The 20477-nt window shown below is 42.0% G+C and overlaps 1 protein-coding gene across 6 annotated transcripts in view; it reads right to left on the reverse strand.

Annotated features, from left to right (window-relative positions):
* SNUPN (snurportin 1) overlaps positions 1-20477 on the reverse strand; it is a 190550-nt gene that overhangs the window by 108928 nt on the left and 61145 nt on the right. For all 6 annotated transcript variants that reach the window (XM_085643849.1, XM_085643853.1, XM_085643850.1 and 3 more), the window contains 3 exons: positions 16496-16649; positions 14256-14360; positions 971-1067 (listed from right to left, as the gene is read on the reverse strand). In XM_085643849.1, the coding sequence (XP_085499975.1) occupies positions 971-1067; positions 14256-14360; positions 16496-16649 (356 nt within the window). The remainder of the gene's footprint in view (positions 1-970; positions 1068-14255; positions 14361-16495; positions 16650-20477) is intronic.

A 20477-nucleotide genomic window follows, 5' to 3' on the forward strand; every position in this document is an offset into this window, starting at 1 on the left:
AAAATTAGAGGGAGGGGATTCCTCATAGTGCTTTGAGAACAAAAGTCTCTTAGGATATAGTCACCCAGATTTGAACCGCTTGCTTCATCAGCATGTGGCCGTGTGAACATATAATGATGCAGTTTTGTACAAGTCATGGACAGCAAATTGACATAGACTCAAGGGTCGGACTGCAAGAGTATCTTCGGAATGATTAAGGTGTTAGAATTCATGAGACCCCCAGCAGTATTCCCCAATAGACAGAGATTCTCCACTCCAAGGATCCTTTCTCTATTTTAATGCCCAATCTATCCTGATAGAGCATACCTATAACATAAGGAGCCTTTGACTAAAATGTATCTACCTTCCAATTGTTTTGAAGCAATGAAGTTGTGGAAATACAAAATCTACACTGCTCAAGTGTTGAAAATACACTACTACCACGGTAAATGACTTAAGTGACACAACCAAAGGGAACGACAAACAGTGCAGGTGTATACAGTGGTTAGCGCCGAAACCAAATAATGCATATCAGGCTAATCTCTTAGAATCTGTGCCCAGTATTAGCGGTAGTCTCTAAATCCAGTCATGAATGGATAGGTAGAGCGAAGGGAGGAACCCAGCAAGTGGTTACAAAAATCTACCTAAAACAAAGTAAAAATAAATAGAAAATAGCTGCAGGTGGTTGGGAAGTCAAGTATGATCTCTTCAGGAAGAAAAAATTGAGAAAAGCCACATAGAGAGTACAATAGGAAGGAGGGAAAAGAGGGAGGCAGCAAAAAGCTACTTGATGGACATTTTTATGCACGGGTTGAATGTTAAGATGAACATTTCAATACAAACCCCTTCTCAATATGCACAACCTGATTAGTCAAAGATACCCACCAACATAATTCTGTGAAGGGAGTTTTAAATTAAAGTGAAATGATTCAAGATAATCTCTCTGTTCACCAATACACTCTTCAGCTGTGCATTACTGGTGTCACCCTACCTTTTCCAAGAGCAGAGTTCTGCTTGTTGCCTCCAGGCAGGAGTGAAGGAAATCGGTTCACACAGTAACCACTCTTAGTGTATGCTGTCGTAGAGCCCTTTTGGGGGGAAAAAAGATAATCACTTGCAGCCTTGCTGTTCTTATGCCTCCCAAAATATGAAACTTAACGTTCTCTAAAAGGTGAGCCCTTTCCATCAAATGTTTGTTTAAAGGGTCACCACAACTATTTGCACAACAAAATAAAACAAGAGTGATTAAGAAAATTACACTTAACTATTTGATGAGAGGTTCCATCTACCTGATAAACTGCACAATGATAGGTGGGGTACTTGCTAATGGCGTAACAAAACAACATTGCAAGAGACATGACAATGTCAACTTTTGAAGGTCTTAATAACAGAACAAACGGAGGAAAGTTGTTTTTTACCAAAAGTGATTGATACAGAGTTTTGGAATACGCAAACCAACCACACAACAAACTTTTTGAAAACTGGATTACCTACCAAAACAGTTAAGGCAGAAACTCCACATCTTGTCCAATTTTATAAAGCTACCTCGCCCAATATTAAAAAAGCATCCCTTTTGGACTAAGAGTACCCATCAAACAAGATTATGTAAATAGAAAGACTTAGTGGCTTAATGGCAGCACATTTTAAACAAATGTTAGCTAAGCTTCATATAATGGACTATTCAGACATATTAAAAAATTAGAAAGGAGTATTCTAAAATCAAATTTGAAAAAACTTCCATAAAGAATGAGATGAATAACTGATAGATGATATCAATAGGAAACAGGACACCTATGAGATATTCGACAACCGAAGACCAGAAAATATTGCGGCAAGATAGATGAGCTTATACAAGTAATATTTTCTACACTTGGGAGGACAATATAGCATATCAAACCGTGCAAATCAATAAGATAAGATTCTTTAAGTGCAAACAATAGCGAACCTCTGGCCTGTCATTCATGGTTCATGTGCCATTAGTACAGACAGCAACAAAGATTCAAGTTGAAACTGCAGAACAAGCACCCCAAACCTTTCACCTCCATATTCCAAAGGACATTATCTGAAAGTGCTGTGGAATCCACCGCTATAATTTCATAGAACTACAAGTATTTCAGACAAAGCTTTACATCAGAATTAGATATCAAAGAATACCAAAAGTTTCTTGTTCATCCACTGGTTAAGACTGCAGTGTGGGCATAGGGCCTACTACACGAGCTCCGTATTGGTTAAAATGGGTCTTCTGAATTCTTCATTATATTCCCGTAGCTGCGAACATGTTGGTACTTATTTGCATCAATGGTGGGAATGTCCAACTCTTCAGAGGTATTGGGGGAGATCATCTCTGCTTTATACCAGACTTGCTGTAAAGATGTCAAGGCTACTCTGAGGCTGTGTCTCTTGGACATTTGGGATGCCACTGACCTGAGTGACTGTGTGTCTCCTTGGGATGCATGGTGGCTAAACATAACATCGCTAGAACGTGGAAGGGTGGGGTTGAATTGAAATGCTCAGATTGGGAGTCCGACATGGCCAGGTGCATGCAGGGTGAGAGAGTGGTGTATGAAAGCAGGGGTTGCCTGGGTAAATGGACGAAAATTTGGGCCCCCTGGAACGAGAGTACAGGTTGGCTGTGCACCCCCTTTAGTGACACCTCTCCGTTCGCTGTTGATAAGGAATCACTGTAGTTTGGTGTTCCTTGAAATCAGTTACCAATAGGAAACTTTGATTTAGGCTCCACTGTAATGTGCTCCTTAGTGATGTTTACGACAATTTGTTGGCCACTTTTGATTTCATCCTTATTGTATATTTTAATTACTGCTTTTTTAGTATTTGTGTTGATATGTGTGATATTATTTGGTTTGTCTTTCTTTAATAAAAAGATTGTAAAAAAAATTAAATAAAGACTGCAGTGTGGGCTTAGACTACAGAGCCCGTGCTACAATCAGCCAAACATGGCAGCTCACTCTTGTGTTTTCAGTCACTGATATAATGTGCTTCTCTTTGGCTGATTACAAGGCGGAATATACTGCCCGAGCCTTTTGCACACTGCTTTTGCCAGCCCCTGCATGTGATGCCTCAGAAATCTGTCCAGGAATGAGTAGCAGGATCAAACTACACTAGTACGTGGTCCATCTTTGCAAGTATTTCTCCCATGGTTTTAACCTGTTGCAAAGAATCTTAAGACATTTGTAGTGTCCTTCCCTGCCCGGGTACATGTAAATGATCGAGCCACACACAGAGATTGTTATAACACGTCTTTATTCCTCAGCGTGTAACCGTTAACTGAACATTCTAAGTCACTGTTCTATGGAGTTCATAAGGAACTAAAAGGGTCCCATCATCTCTAACTCACAAAACACTACATCTCCCACTTTGTTAAATAAAAAGTATAAATAATACATATATAGATAACTCATCATCAATAGGTCGTTTTGGTGCTCAAAGCAATTGTGCAGATATGGTCATGTGAAGTTGCGGAGATACAGGAAAAGTGTTCTTGACTGGCACTGGTGACAGACATTGGTACAGTCATTAGGCTCTCTGAATTCTCAGGTGGCTAAGTCTCACTTCTGTCATCTGGGGTTGATGAATGTCGAGGCAGGTGCTAGAAATCCAAAGAATCTCGCGTAATGGACATGTCAGGACAGTGAGCAGTCACCGTACGACCTTTACTACTCACAATCCTCAGTGAGTCAGCCTCAAAAGGTGCATCAGATTTGCTTTTCAGTTTCTGCCTGACAATAACTTGGTCTTCTCTATTGAACACAGTATTCAGAGTACAGCAGCGTTTATCTGCATAGTTCTATTTATAAATATTAGCATAGGTCTTCAGTTTGCGTTTGGAAGACGAACAGTAGTGCGAAGTTTATCAATGTCAATAGATCTTTCAGTGGTGGTTCCCATGGCTCTCCCAAACATTAAGGTGGCAGAGATTTCACCAGTGGTAGAATGGGGAGTTGACCTGTATGAAGGAAGAGTAAAGTGAAGAACTGACTTGAGTTCATGTGTTTCCAGAATTGCGTGCGGAACGGACTTGTTGAGGGTGCTCATAAATTTCTTGTCAACACCATTTGCATATGGCCAGTGAGGTGTGCTTATCTGATGCTTGACATTTAGATGAGTGAAAAAATCTTTACATTTGAGACTATTGAAAGGCGGGCCATTGTCAGATTTCAAAATCAAAGGAACGCCCTATGTTGCAAAAAGACTTTCCACTCTCTCACTGACTCTTTCATGAGTAGTTGACAACAAATCTTTCACAACAGGAAAACAGGAATATTCATCAACAATCACAAATAGATGATGTCCAGAAAAATCAATTGCAATCTTCTCCCATGCATGCTTAGGGAGATCAGACATGTTTAACGATACAGGGTTGTTTTGGAGAACAATCAGCAGTTGCACAAATAAAATGCCCTTAACTCTTTTTCAACTCTTTCATTAAGACGAGGAAACCACACTCTTGCCCCGTAGAGCTAGTTTAGTAGCAACAACTCCATGATGTCACTCATGGGCCAGTTTATTAACTTGTTGTCTCAGACTCACTGGTATGACAATTCTCAGCCCTTGTAAGATGATGCCTTTTGGAGTAACAAAGTTGTTCCAGCACGTTTTCGAATTTCTGGTATTCAAGTTCACAATGAAGACGTCAAGTATGTTTTCGCCGTGATTGATGTACAATAATGCCTTTAAGTATAAGCAAATCTCTGTCGGTGCTCGTGGCAGCAATGATTTATTCCACTGATATGGCAGCAGAGGTACTGTATTTCACGATGAAGTTAACATAAGCATCAGCCGCTTTAGAAGTAGTGCCATGACACTGTAATGGTACACGTGAGAAGTAGTAAGCAGGGTTTTGATATTTTCCTGGACGATGCACAACAGTATAATCATACTCCTGCAATTGCAACCCCCACCTCTCAATGCAGGGGGGCATCTTGGCTTTAGGATTGTCGAAAATGATGAGCAATGCTTGGTGTCATTGACAACAGTGAAATGCTTTCCATAGAGGAACACAGGAAAATGCTCACAAGCCCACAGCAAGGCTTTCTTTTTCTGGTTTCGAATAGGCACGTTCCGTTGATGACAAACTTCGGCTAGCATAAGCTACACTATGTTTTGGAGCATTGGGATGCCCAGTGTGCTGGGCAAGGATGGCAGCCCCACTGGATTTGCATCAATAACAACCTCTGTCTGCAATTTTGGATCAAAGTATGCCATTTCAGTGGGGTTCTCAAGTTCATACCCGATTTTCTTGAAGCTTTGTTCAAAATCATGTGACCATCGAAATTGAATATTTCGGTAAGTCTCTTTTAATGGGGCACTAACAGTGGTAAAGTCACGTACATAACTTGAACAGTAACTGGCCATACCAAGGAAGGATCAGAACATAGTTACATCTTGTGGGTGAGAAGTTGATGACAAGGCTTGTAATTTATTTGGATCTGGAGTCATTCCCCCATCGGTAAGATATGACCAAAAAACGTAGGTTTGATTTGATAAAACTCACACTTTGCTGCAGTTAAAATGAAACCTGCATCTGCAAGTACATGACACACTTGTGTAATAGCTTTTTCATGTTCCTTTCGTGTGGCCCAACAACAAGTAAGTCATCACGGTAATTGAAAGCATTTGTGACTGGCTGTATCATGCAACAAATTACATCCTGAAAGAGTTCTGCAGCGGACGACACTCGGAACTTAGCCTTTTATATATAAATAAACCGACATGAGTTGAAAAGGTAATAATAATGTACCAGCAATTTTCTTTCAGAACGATTTGGTGATACCAATTGTTCAAATCAAGGTTGGAAAACACTTTAGCTCATTTCAGCTGCATTATCATGGCAGCAATGTGCAGACTTGGATGTCGTTCTCTTTCAATCACTATGCTCGCTTGGCGCATATCAATGCAGATGTGCATGGCTCCTCCACTATCTTTCTTCAGCACTAACACTACGAGTGATACCCATGGCATCGGACCAGTGGATTGCTCAATGATATTGTGTTTTAACAGTGTCTCAAGTTCTTTCTCAACAGCCTTCTGTTAATGATATGCAATACAACAATATTGTTGAGCAACAGGACGGATGTCCTCATTTATGTGAAGTTGCACTTTCATGGACTCAAGTCTTCCTAGTCCATGAAACAAGGATGACAACTGATCTCGTGATAGGCATTCACATTGCAGTTTACAGAAATCATCCCCATGTCAGTAACAGTGCTAAGATTAAGTAAACATGCAGTAGATGAAGTGCCTTGCAGGACATGAATTGATGCTTGTACTTTGGTCTTTTTGTGCTTCACAGTTGCTATGAATATACCTTGACTTTGCAGTGGAGACAAAGCAGCCCACGTAATCCGGTTGGGTTAGGCTTAGCATTGGTAGAGGTAAGAGAAAGCACTCTACGACTTTAAGAGATCTAGGGGCTTCAAATCCCATATTGCCTTGTAGTGGAAGCTGCCTCTCCGAGTCACTCCTTTTTGACAGAGAAGTAGAATTGAACAGTGACTAAACTTCCTGCCATTTATCCCACATGACTGAGAAAGCAGGGTTGTTTATTACATTAGGAAAGTGCCCCTTTTTGTCATGGTCACACTCATTTTATGCCACTGGTACTGATGCTTTTTGACTGATGTGCACAGGGACCCTGCTAATCAGGCCCCACTGCCAGTGCTGTTTCCCTAAAAACAAAGTAAAATGGTCTCATTGTAACTCAATGGCCTCACACTTTATCACCCCTGTTAAGTCCCTAGTAAGTGCTACTCCAGGTAACTAGGGCATGGATACTAAATTTGGTCCCCAAGGGCTGCAGCACGTATTATGCCACCGTAAGGGACCACTATACAAATTGCATGCAGCCTGCCATTGCAGACTGCGTGTCATGGTGTGAACCATGAGAAAAACACAAAATGGCACACTTGCTGTGTGCCATGCCAAAGTCATTGCATGTAATATATGTAAGTCACGCCTACAGCAGGCCTTGTAGCCCAATGGTAGGGTGCCTTATATTTCTTGTGAGGGCATATCTGAATGAGAAGCTATGCCCCTGTGTGGTCTAATTCAATTACTAGATGGTAAAAGGGAAGCCATCTTTAGTACATGTTCTGGGCACTAGTCATTATGAGTTCCTCAGCTACATAATGGTGTTACTGAAACCTAAAATGTTTGGTATTAAACATCTTGTCTTAATAAATCCATACTGATCCCAATATTGTATTTATTATGACATGCACCCAGAGTGCACCTTAGAGGTGTCCTATGAAACCTACTACTCCTCTAGTGTGCTGACTGACTGGTATTGTCTAGCCCACCACCACAGACAAGTTTCTGACCCCCTGCAGGTGAGAGTCCATGCAGACCTGGGAGATGCCACCCCCTTCCCTAAGGCCCATTTGGCACCAGGACAGACAGGAAATTAGCTATGCAGTATTCGTGTTGCACCACCAGGTTAGTCACACCCCTAAGGTGGGCTACTTTATTTGTTTCAGGAAAAAAAGGGTTCCACCATCTTGTTTTTGGTGGAATTAGGAACTTTGGGACAGAAATTCGTCCCACTTCCCACAAGAAGTGGTCATGTAGGGGATGTAGTGACCCCCAAAGGTAAGTAGCCCATTGGCTACTACCCTTCACTCCCCTTAAGAAGGACAAAGAAGAGCTGAAGAATGTAAGAATTATGGACTAGCTGTGGACTTGGATCCAAACCCTGCCTGCCTGCTCCTTTCTCGGCAGTTGCAAGGGCCTGACTCGTCCTGTAGCTGTGCATCCTCCAAAAGCCTCAGAGGACTGCCAGCACTTAACCAACTAGCCAGCATTTCAGTTGAAATGGAGGTCTGGTTCACTGATCTGCTGACCACAGGGTCCACGGACGCAGAAGCAGCCCAGGAGGAGGCGACGAGTGTTCAGGAGGCCAGCCTGTCAACCCATCTCGTTTTGAGACACTCCAATCTGGAGGCTCCCTGCACCAATACCCGGGATACCGAAGTCTGTTGAAAGCACCAATGCTTGTTTGTATTCAGTCCAAACATCACCATTGCCAACACCGACCTGTCCGAGGAGGTACTGAAACAGAGGCCAGCTCCACACCAGAAGTCGTCTTGTTGTGTTTCTTCTCCCTCCTCTGCAGGTACAACGAGAACTGTAAGAGCCTTAAACTCACCGACCCACCGGATTAAAAACCTATGCACCAGAGCCCATTGAAACCAACAGTGTCTCTGTGGTCCCGAGACGCTCAAGAGTTGAGCCCCCTTTGAGTTCTGCTGAACTGTTCCCCCCCATCCCCACTTGCAGTCTTTCTTTGCAGGTACAGTTTCCCATTGACCTTAATGGGTAGCGTTCGAGGCTACCACCACATAAAGCACCTCTGCACCCAGACACCCCAGGGCAGATAAAACTGAACTCTTGGTGCTTTCTTGGACCTTGGCCCCTACTTACCTTAAGTCCAGTAGAACAGTCCTGAAAGTCGTTTGCAAGTGAGTCTATGCAGTTTATGTTTCTCCCAAAGGATCACAACACCGCGTTCGAAGCAAATGCCTCAAATCTGACAGCTGTAGTTTCCGTGTTTATAAAAAAAAAAACATTATAAAAATCTTTGTAATTTTCATAAGTTGGTGTAGGATCTCCTTTTCATAAGTTGGTGTAGGATCTCCTCATTGAGTGTATGTCTCATTTATTGGCTGTGTGTGTGCAACAAATGCCTGACACTCACCCATGATAAGCCTAAGGCTGCTCAACCACACTACCACAAATAGAGCACCTTGGAATTGTTAAAGCAAGCTTCTTTACACTAATAAGGCTACTCTCTGCACAGTGCACCTCACCTCATTTTGATACACTATATAGAAAGCCAGCTTCCTACAATTACACCATTGAAGAACACTACGCTGCAGAATCAGGAAAACAAGTAACCGTTTCTTCTGCATTGTAGGGTCTTCATTGAGTCATACATTTTAGAACAGAGGAGCAAGCACTTCCCCAAGCATTGCAGCTCTTGTCCTTAAGGGATAGTGACAAAATGTTCCAGACGTTATTAAACAGGACTATAAAGAACATCTCACAAAGAGATTCTTAAGTGTGGCTTAACCCACATTAGAGTCAGCTCTCGGTGGAGCATAAACAATAGTGTCTTGTAAAGGCTTGAACAGATTGTCATATGTTTAAACAGATTTCCAAGTAACTGCTTTACAAATCCCCTCCAACTGGATGTTTTGTAACTAGACCGCACTAGATGATTTTCCTATGGTGGAGTGAACCTTGGGCTTTAGAGGTAGGTGCTCCTTCACCAATTCACAACAAAGAAATGCAAGCAATAATTCACCAAGAAATGAATTTTTTCAAAGTAGTTATACTCGTATGAAACGGACAAAGATTGATGAAAGTTGAGTACATTTCTACAGATAAAAGTGTAATACTCTCCTACCAACTAAAAGGTGGACAGATGGAATGAGAATTCAGCTATGGAAGAATGTTTACTGAAAAGTAAGAGTTTGATTAATATAGAATTCTAAAACTACCTTTTGTAAAAATGAAGGGTTAGTTCTCAGTACCATCTTGTTGGAGTGAAACATTTTATGGGGCTCAACAGCAGATAGAACTTGCAATTCGTTAACTCTTCATACAGAATTGATAGCTATTTATGTTTTTAAAGCCTGTTTTTCAGGTGAGATCGTGCAGCAAAGCTCTGTGCATGGGTTCAAAGTGATGAGCAGCTAATGTGGACAGAACTAAACTGAGGTCCCATGGTGGGGAAGGCGCTCCCAATGGTGGAAAAACCTTCTTGAAACCTGTTATGTATGTAGATGGTATTTTTATTGCACAAACCTAGCCAAGGGCATGTGTGAGCTGTGCAGAGGCAACGTTTAAAATGACTCCTAAAATACGCCCAGTCTAAAGGATCGTTGAGCGAGCCTTTTAGGCATGCCATCAAACAAAACTGCGGCTTAGATTTGGCTAGATGTAACAAGTACAAATAATTTCTTAACATAAGATGGGATCATAACTTTTCTGTACACACCCCAAACAAGATCTCTCCTATTTGAAAGCATGAGAGGATTTAATTGCTGGTCTCTCAGCTTCCTTCAATATGTCCATGCAAGATTTAGGCAAATTCAAATATCTATATTTTCTGATTTTAGAAGCCATGCTGCCAAAGTCAATGACATCAGATTTGAATGGAACAGTTGACCCTACAACCTGGTCAGCAGGTTCAGCTTGCAAGGCAGTCTCTTGCGTGGTTGGAACAACATGTGCAGAAGTTACGGAAACCACCATATCAAAATCAGTGTTGTCTGGAAAGTTTGTAACTTCAATAGTACCAATCAAATAGGATGAATAGGAGGAAAGTCATATAGTTATTTGCTTCACTAGTTTAAAAGGGCCCAGAGGGATCGGACTCTCCTTTCCTGAAGGCAAATTGTGGGCATTTGCCTTTTTGCACTGCGGCAAACAAGTCTAGCTCTGAGAAACACTAATCTGAGAAGATGCTGTGAACCACTTCGTCGTCTAAACCCATCTTTATTTTACTTGTGGAATCTGTTGGAAAAAATCAGTTGATTCTGGGCTCCTAGAAGATAAATTGCCCTTATTGATAGTGACACAACCACATTATTTGGTCTTCCAACAACAGTCTGGATCAGGTTTCCCAGTTTGTTCAAGTAGTAAATTGTGGTGGTGTTGTCTTTTTGCACAAGGATCAAATTTGATGTGAGGCGCAGTAGAAAAGTCTAAAAGGCCAAGGACACAGCTCGGAGGAAGTTGATGTGATAAAGGCTCTCCTATACGGACCTGAGCACAGGCTTAGCACAGTTTGACTGCCAAGGTGAACTCCCCAGTATAACAAAAAAGATATCGGTTTACTGCTATCGGAGAAGGGATTTTGAATTGAAATTACATGTCTTGCAGATTTCTCCTTTAGTACCATCTTAAGAGGGACTGAGCTGCAATTTGTCAACTGCAGTTTGTCCCCCCTGTTGTCGACTTTCTTCAACCACTAATCTTCTAAACATTTTTTGCAGAGGTCTCATATGTAACCTTACAAATAGGACAACATGTATGCAGGAGGCCATTGATCCCAGTAGTGAGGAAAGCTGGCACACTGTTAGTTTTAAAGCTTTCATAAGATACCAGCAGTTCTCCAAAATAGATGATACCCAATCCTTTGAAGCAAACACTCCTACATGTACTATGCCAAGAGTTGCTCCAATATATGTCAGTTCTAGAACTGGTGACAAATTGACTTCTGCAAAATTATTTTCACACCCTGCCGAAGGAGTAAGAACATAGTGCAGTAAGTAGGTTATTGGAATGCCTGAATTGATCAGCAAGTCACCTAAGCATGGGTATTAGCTGATGAAGTTGGGCAAACCACCTCGGACAAACATTTGGAAAATGGCTGAGGTGTAATTTCAGACAGAAAAGGAAAGACCCCATTCTAGAAATGCATCTTACCCACCACGAAGGAAGAGATTTCTTGTGTCACCTTGCTATACGAATGAGGAAATACATAACCTAAAGATCTATCAACACATCTAGTCCCCCTCTCCTGAGATGTGGCAAGAGTTGATGTAGCTAGGCATACATACTCGTTCCCTCCCAATCCATTTGATGGCAAGATGATGTAAGAATGTAAGATGGGTATGAAGTCTGCACAGGGTATCTTAAATAGATACCTTTCCCAATTTGATGATGGGGAACAGGTTCTCTTAATACCTTCCTAGCCTGGCATACGTACCCATTTCCTCCTATTCCATTTGATGGCAAGTTGATGTAAGAATGTAAGATGGATTTGAAGTCTGCACAGGGCATCTTAAACAGATGCCTTTCCCAATTTGACTATGGGGAACAAGTTCTATTGATCCCTTCTTAAGCGGAGAGCAGGTCTCCTTGTGCAGGTTGGCTAGGTGATAGTTTGCTGGCGACGTTGGTAGAACTGAAAGAGGGGAATATCCATCATTTACAATAGCCAACAACCATTTCATGTAATGTTTTGCCACTCTTCTACATGTTGAGTAATACACTGTGGAATGTAGAATTGAGGGATGTGTGTGCGTGTGTCTGTGTTGAGGGGGGGTGCTGGGTGTGTGGGTGTGTGTGTTAGGCATGACCAGAGAGTCATTGCCTTGAGTTGGACAGTGGATGTCAAGATGAATTTATTAACTGAATTTGACTGGCAGACTTAAAGCCTCACCTCTGATGATATATGCACCTTTGTTCTTGCTGTTGACAAGGCAGGTATAAGCAATGAGGGCATTAAACCTGGTATCTGATAACAGCAGTGGTCCTTATGATGACAGTCGGATCTGAAAAACTGCTAGTGGTCACATAGATTCACAGCTATGAGGTCTTCGCTTCTGTATTCATTCAGAACATCTCCCCCCCGTCTGGGGGCCATACAGTGTTGTCCGAAAAAGATATGCTTAAATGTTTTAACTGGATATCAGGCTTCAGAAACATTAGATGAAACAAAGATAATACCCTCAGTAAAATTCCAAGGCAAAAAAACATGGCAATAGCCAGGTCTGGCAAGTACATGCCTGCACCTATTTGCACATCAGTAGTCCTTCCTGCACAACCTACTGAAAACCTTTTTCGGGAAATACACTGGCAAACTTTTGTACTGTTTCCCATATGAAACAATCGTACCTCCATAAATGATATGTAGCACTAAATTTTTGATAGCTACAGAGGAAGTACCGCAGATCTTTCCTGCAGCATCCCTTCTCTTGCCTTCCCTATCACGAGGCGCCGTAGCCTCCAGTGCCAATACATGCCTCTTCTCTACTACTGACACAAAAATGTAATCTAACTGCGGGTCAAAATGCAGCAAGGCTGGTGGATCCTGTAATTGAGATATAGATCTCTTTAGCAGAAGAGCAGTGGCCGCTTTTGTCATGGCAGGAGCGAGGAATTTCTCTCCTGCCATTTCCAGTAGACCTGGTACTACAAGTAGCAGGGGTCTGGGTGTTTCTCTAGGCTGAATATCGATACTGCCATATGAGGAGCCTCTATTGAGATATTAAGTTTAAATGCTCTTCATGCCATGATTTCCTGAAAAGTTAGTATATCATCCATCAGTGAAATTCTAGATAGTGAACACATAATGGATGTTGGAGTGCAAGAATAACTACTGTTTCAACCATTTGAGGATCTGTCTGGTGACTGAGAAGTAGTCCCCTTGTGACTATGGTGGATGATCATTTTCTGGAGAATGAGAAGAATGCAGCGGATGTTGAGCTGCCTCTACTGGTCTATGTTCCTTTGGAGTTGGTGATAGAGGCCTCTTCCTAAAATGGGGATAATTATATTGATCATTTTGTGATGGTAAAGTTGGAAAGCGGAGTAGTCTTGAGAGTTTGAACAAGATCCACTGCTGTAATCTTGAAGGCAAGATCCCTCAAATGTACTGGAGTGTCTAACTTTTCTTTGGAGTGATTTCCTCCACAGAAGCTAGCAAAATCACAGAAGGATACATGAGAAATAGATAAGGAATTCTACCTAAAACAAAAATGGTTTAAAATGCCAATACAATTCTTATTATGATTTGTAGAAGGAGGATACATCAAATGAAGATTAGATTTATAGAATTCAGACCAAACATCGGCAGAAAAAAGGGCTGAAAAACACCCTCAGCGTTCCAAGGTCACCTCTCATGAGCAGGAAAAGAACTGACTCGGAGACAACTGTTGATACGAGGAATCATGGGATTAGAAGCTTCTAAACATGAAAGGCACATGGTGGCACTCATCTGAAGCTATGCCAACCTGGCCTCTTTTGGCCTTTACTCTAGACAGATTTAGGCAGTAGGTTAGGTTAAAGACTAGTAATGTAGTTTTATGAAAGGATTTATTTTGAAATAGTGAATATTCCAGAAAAAATAATCAGCCATTGATGGGCTTAGTAAGGTTTCTTCTACTATTAATATGCTCGAATTATGAGAGGACCCTTGCATCAGTTTGATTTTGGATCTGTGCAACAAGTTTGAATCCAGGCACCTGACTCAACCTTTTATCAAAGATTCTGAGCTCGAACTGTATTCCCTTTTCACAGATTACTCAGGCATTTCTAAGGAAGGGTATTCTCTCATTTATGGTGTACAGAGAAAACAAGAAGAGTATTGAAACCAAGGGCCTTCTTTAAGTTGAACGTGGGCATATTTGTGCATCAATCCAGTACCACATAACATCTAATCAGGTGATAATTCCAGGTGCACTGTGGTAGGCCCACACACAAGTGAGTTGGAGGAAGAACGCCCGGACAGCTTAGATGCAGCTGCTTACCTTGGATGCTACAACAAGTGATCTTTTCCCGACAGGACAGACCACCAAAAGCCAATCCTGAGTCAATTCTGGGGGAACATCTATCAGCCACTCAGATAGCATCAACTGGAAACAGGATCAAAAACAGGAAGAATGATAGGTTAATGGTGGCACAAGTACCAAGGGAGGCATTACATTGTTCCAACATAATTTACGTTTAAGCCTCAGTAAAGTGTAATGTGGCAGTAGTTGTGGACTATGCATGAATACCAGAATGGATCTGTAATTGAAGTAACATGTCAAAGACAGTGATGATACAACAATGCACACCAAATCATTTCACAACCAAACCCAGTCCAACAAAAGAATCTTAGTCATAATCATAACAGACGTAGCAGGAAAAGTACCAGCATAGAAAAAGTGCAGCTTAGCGGTGGCAGTTACAGTACACTAGATACAGAATAAGGATCCCCTACAATATACTCTTCCCTGGCATACAAACAAGACAGTGAAGGCATGCCTTATCTTCCATGCAGCTTGAATCAAGAGAGGACCGAGCATCGCAATCTGCAGTGCTAACTTAAAATCTTCCATTACAATCAGATGGGGCGCTTTTGGACTTGAATTAGGTTTGTTGAAAGGATGTCCACATAACTACAGTAATAAATGGGTCAGGTCAAATCACAGTTTCAACACCCTTTCAGTTGTCTTGGTGGGCTTCCTCTATAGATAAAGGGAGAGTCTGAGCTCTAAATACTTTTTCCTACCCACTGATCTTCCGTTCACAACAAATTCAAAGATATGCCAAGTTATAAAAATAAATAAATAAATCAGCAACCACTAAAATGTTAAGTATAAAATACATTTCCCATGGCCGCCTTTACATAGCACATGCTTCTTCAACTCTGTATCAAACAGAAATCAAGGCAGATGTTTTTAGTTTAAAGGATTCCACCGAAAAGGTTGAAAGTATGTCAATCTGGGAGTAATGTCACTTGAGCAGACATGTTTTACGAAGACACATTACTCATTAAGATAGATCAATTCGAGAGCCGCTCACTACCTTGCTGTCAATTCCCCTCACCCTTTGTTCATTCCTGCTATGTACTGCCTTTTCTCTATCCGTTGGTACAATGAGGCAATACAGTGGCTTACTTATAAACGCATCATGTTTCGAAGACGCAACACATGTAAGTGGGTTGCAACTGTTCTAATCTTTTGCTTTATTTTTGTTTAAGTGTCTTGTCATAGGCGGAGCAAGAATTAACAGTTGAAAATCATGGGGGTCTGTCCTCATTATAATCCGTTAGGGTCTCCAGCATTGTATCACAGTTGGTTATTTTTGTAGGCTTATCCTGTCGGCTCCGATGCACATAGAACAATGTATACGGTCCTGGGTAATGTGTACTGGCTCCATGGGTCATGTGCCCTAGAGTAGCACTGTGTGAGGAGTTGTTCAGGGAGCACAGGCCTATGTGCAATGGAGCACACATTCGCTGTGAAAGGCCCGAGCAGTGGCCAGAGATTAATCCAAGCATTTCTTCCATCACTTTTGTTGCATTAGGAGATCTGTAGCTTATGTGGTCTCTTGGGCACTCATTCAGATTATTACAGTTTTAGTTTGGGAATATCAAGCTTAACAGGGTTTGCTACACAATGAACACATTTAGTGGTTGTAACGTTGAAAATTTACTTTTTTGCTTTCAAAAGGAAATACATTTTTTTCTAGTAGTGAAAACTTTATTGTAGTCCGCTTCAAGGCATTTCATTATCCTGCTTGCAGACATGAAGGGTTCATTAAAATATATCGTTATGATGAGGCATTCAGGAGATAAGGAAGACCTCCTAACCTGTTACAACCAGGCAGTGCACTGGCGCACAAATTTTTTGAGCAAATCCCCGACTCCAAAATGGTTTCTATGGTGAGCATATATAAAAAAAAAACAGATGTCACATTAGCATTTTGCAGAATGACGAATCAATCTCTTTTGCCCTCACCAAGTCGCAAACCCATCAATCCAACAGGACACATTCTATGTACTTATTCTGACACTGCAGAAAGACACGAATGAATGAATGCTTCACACGGCTCAGGTTAGCTCAAACTTAAAAAACAAGTGATCAGCTATGCAGATTGCTCAGAAACTCCTAGTGACATTAGTATTATGTCTGGCATGAGCAGCCTCAAGCCTAAGACCCACCCAAATACGTTAGCAATTATGATCTTCCCTTTTTTTCCCAAACAACTTTTCTTCGCTCACCTGGTTGGCATAAAATTTTGGTAATTTCTTGCCAGCATCCACATCCATCTCTTCATCCCCTGCTCCCTCCTCCTGTTTTTCTTCCACATCATCTGTTTGTGTCCAGTCGTCTTCAGCCAGCCTCCGTGCATGATTTACGTAGTCCAGGCGTTTTCTACAAGAAAGACAAATGAGCTTCAAACTTTTAGAAGAAGTTGATGTTCTTCCAGCCAAGCCGTCTGCATTGCTTTACAAAAGCAGACAATAATTTAAAGACATTTTGTCATCATTAAGAAGAAACGCAACCCACCAGTCTCTATAGGCGCAACCTGCACTATGATGAGCCTCGATGTTTGTAGATGAGCACAGAGGATGCAAAGGAATTAAGAATAAGCACCACAAGTTTTGACATGGCATAAACACACCATCAACCTCCCCTTTACCACAATAAAATCGGATTACACCAAAACAAACAGACGCCCAACCAATCACCTAAAGACCAGTTTTAATATGGTTCTAAACACTGTAGGCTATGCTTCTGCATATGAATAATTCAAGCTAAACCACTAGGGTCAATGGAAGTATTGTCTGAACTTCTACCTACTGCTGTGGAGAAGCACTGAAATATTACTCGCACCAGCATTAGGGAACTATACTGCAGTGGATTTGGTATGCCATCAAAGTTCAGAACTGCTGCAGCTATAGCAGGCTCACACTTTTCAGGCATCACAAAGCAGTGGTCCTTTTTGATAAGGCCATACACTATTCTTACCCACAAAATCTGATGCCACAATACAGCACTCCACCCACTTGCGGCACAATACTGTTATGAAGAAACATCTGACATCTCTTTAGTTCTTCCCTGAACTCAACTGCTTGAATCCTTTTAATGCCAGAATGTTTATGCACCTGAGCTTTTTTTCTTCCCAAAAAATCTGCATTAGGTTGTTCAACCACATGTACCTCTTGTCTCTTTTGGCACATTCAGGGCTATGTAATGGTGAAAACCTTCATCGATATAATTAATTTTTCAAACAAATGTGCTCAATAGTTGATGCATTTCTCGAATAGACAAATAGAAATATCAGCAAGCTCACCAAGGAAATGTTGCTCTGAATGCTTGGAGTCCAGCAATATCAAATATATTTGTTTTTTTTCCTAGGGAAAGTAGTATGCACACGTCAATTATGTAATATTAGCGCGAATCAATAAAATATGGCACAGGACTATATGTAGTGTACAAACACTATATGTTTTCTAAGACTACCTTACATAGGAATCTATTGGTTAATGCTGGACTTCCCTTGCCCTGACTAGCTAGTAGAAGAACATTCTGAACACGATGCTGGTCAGATTTTTAACAATTTCTTTTTCCAAAACATGATAATTCCATCAAGCCTCCTTCGTGCAGGAACATATCTCTACAAATACCTTACCCCCCCCAACATTGTTCCTCTGGGTTGCCCAAGTTTAGTGGTCTAGATATTTATGGGTTTTCTACAGGTTCAGTATGCCAAAGGGGAAAACATTGGTTCAGACATTTTAGACATGTGAAAGCAGCAACAAACAAAATGCCAATTCAGGGTACCGGTCTTTGGTCACAGATATCACCTCTGGGCTGCACGGAAACAAACCACAACTATATACCTTTAATATCTATACGTCCTAAGGTGTCTATTTGCTGGGTGCCAGACCTACCTTGCACCAACTGGCCGCAAAACTGCGCTGAACATGGAAATTGTCAGATTTTTTGCATTTTTCCCTCCAAACATGTTAATTTCCTCCTCTCTCCCTCGAGCAGAAACATAGCACTGCTAAGACTTGATCCCCAACTTTGTTCCTCTAGGTTTCCTGAGCGTGGGTCTACCAGACATGTATGGTTTTTCTACGGGTTTAGGGTGTCCACAAGCGATGAACTTCGTGCAGAGCATTTTGGAAATTTGTAAGGCAGCTAAAATGGCAGTTTAGTTTACCTATCTTTTGGTCACAGAAATCACCTATGGACTGTATGAAAGCATACTGCAATCATATATTTTTTATATCTACACATCATATGATTTCTATCGGTGGGTGCCAGACTGCCCTCATCCTCACTGGCTTGCAAGGACAATGCACTGAACAAGACATTTGTCAAACTTTCAACTTGTTTTCTGTACAACACAGTGTCTTCCTTCAGTCTCACACAGGAACATATCTCTTCCAAGGCTTGAGCCATATCGGTGCTTTCCTATGTCTTCTGAATGTGGGCTCATTACACTTGTGGATTTTCCATGGATTTGAGCAATGATCCACATGCACAGAATGGTTATAGGTCTCGCGTGCATTGCAGGGCAGAGATCTGCTTCACGAGAGATTTTGTAGGAGAGGATTTTCAGAAGAGGGCTTTAAGCCCCGGCCCTCATTTCCATTGCCTGGCGTCACCGTTTATGCTAAACAGTGGCCAGCCATTGGAAATGAGCTATCTATGTTGCCTCCCTTTGGCTTTTTGTGCCGGCCCACTTGGACTGGCTCGCCTGCTTTCCTTCTGTCGTAAGCGATTTCTTATCTTTATGGGGCCATGTGTTTAAACACATGGCCCCATAAAGACAAGAGATCGGCTGCAGCGCGGTCCTCTTTCACTCTCAGGACCACGCTTGTTATGCAAAGCAGCTGAGGCTTGCAAGAGTGGGCTCTGCTGGTACGAGCCCCTTGATGCGTGTTCATCTTAAAGACAAGGGCTGCCTCGAGATGCTGCGCGAGGTAAGCTTAACCTTCTTCTGCTCGTCTGTGTGACTATAAGCCTGTGCGTGTGCTCATGTGTATGGTTACATTTCTGTATGTGTGTGCCTGTGTCTATATGTTTGGATGTGTGTCCATGTCTGTACTTGTGTGCATATGTATGTGTGCTGGCACGTGTGCTTGTGCGCGTCTGTTCATCTGAGTGTCTGTTGCGCATGTGTGTGTGCGTGCCTGTCTGTGTGTGATGTATGTCTGCATGTGCCTACTTGTGCGGGTATGTGCATCTGTGTGCGTGTTCGTCTGTGCCTCCAGTTCTGGGGTATGCCCATCTGTCTCACTCCATGGGCGAGTGCCGCCCCCACCCCCAGGCTAACATTATGCAGTGCTCGATGCTCTGCAGATAACTCACACCGCGCGCCGCTAGGTGCGTTATTTCCGTGTCTGTGATATGCTCTGTTTTCATCATTCAGGAGCCCTCCCCCAACTCCCCCCTCTTCTTTGCAGGTTCTTGAGTGCAATCCTTGACCGCAGTGGTGTGAGCGCTGTGCTGAATGAAATGCTGGTCTGTGATAAATGAGGTCCGGATTAATGCTCTCGTTATCGCACCTTCCGTCTCTCTTCCACTGCTCCCTCTCGTTTTCCATTTCAGTTCTTTTTTTCTTTTTGTGCACTCTCCCCCTTTCCTTTAATTCCTCTTGTTCGATTTCTTTCAGCCTTTGCTTCCTCCACCTCGATTTCACTCCTCTTTACCATTCCCCTTTTATCCCACTTCTCACATCCCCCTCCTCTCATTGCCTGCCCTCTCTATACTAAGCATTTCATTGCCTCATTCTCCGTACCTCTTGCCTAGCCTCTTCCTTTTCTCTTTCTCCTCCTTTTTCTTTGTTTGCGTATCAATCCTTCTCATTCTTCCTTACATTATCCCTCTTTGTTTCCCTTTCTCTTTCCTGATTTCACACCTCCTCCACCTTCATTCTTTTTGTCTCTTGCTTTCTTTCTTTTTCCGATTAGTCCTTCTTTCTTCTTTTCTTGTCCCCGCCTTCCTTCCTTGTTCCTCTTGCTCACTTTGTTCTCTTTCTTCCGTGCCTTCTCTTGCCCACTATTCTTCTCCATCGTCTTCCGCTACTCCTTCTTCCTCTCTTTCTCAATATTATTGTCTAAACTCCTTCCCTCGTTCTGTGTCCCAGCCCATCTCTCTGCCCCACCCCTTTTTTCTCCCGTCCCCTCGCTAGAACACACACTCTTGATTTACACTCTCTCCTTTTCTACGTGTATTTATCATCCA

The sequence above is a fragment of the Triturus cristatus genome, chromosome 3_1 (genome assembly GCF_964204655.1).
Source record: "Triturus cristatus chromosome 3_1, aTriCri1.1, whole genome shotgun sequence".
In the NCBI taxonomy this organism is placed as follows: Eukaryota; Metazoa; Chordata; class Amphibia; order Caudata; family Salamandridae; genus Triturus; species Triturus cristatus.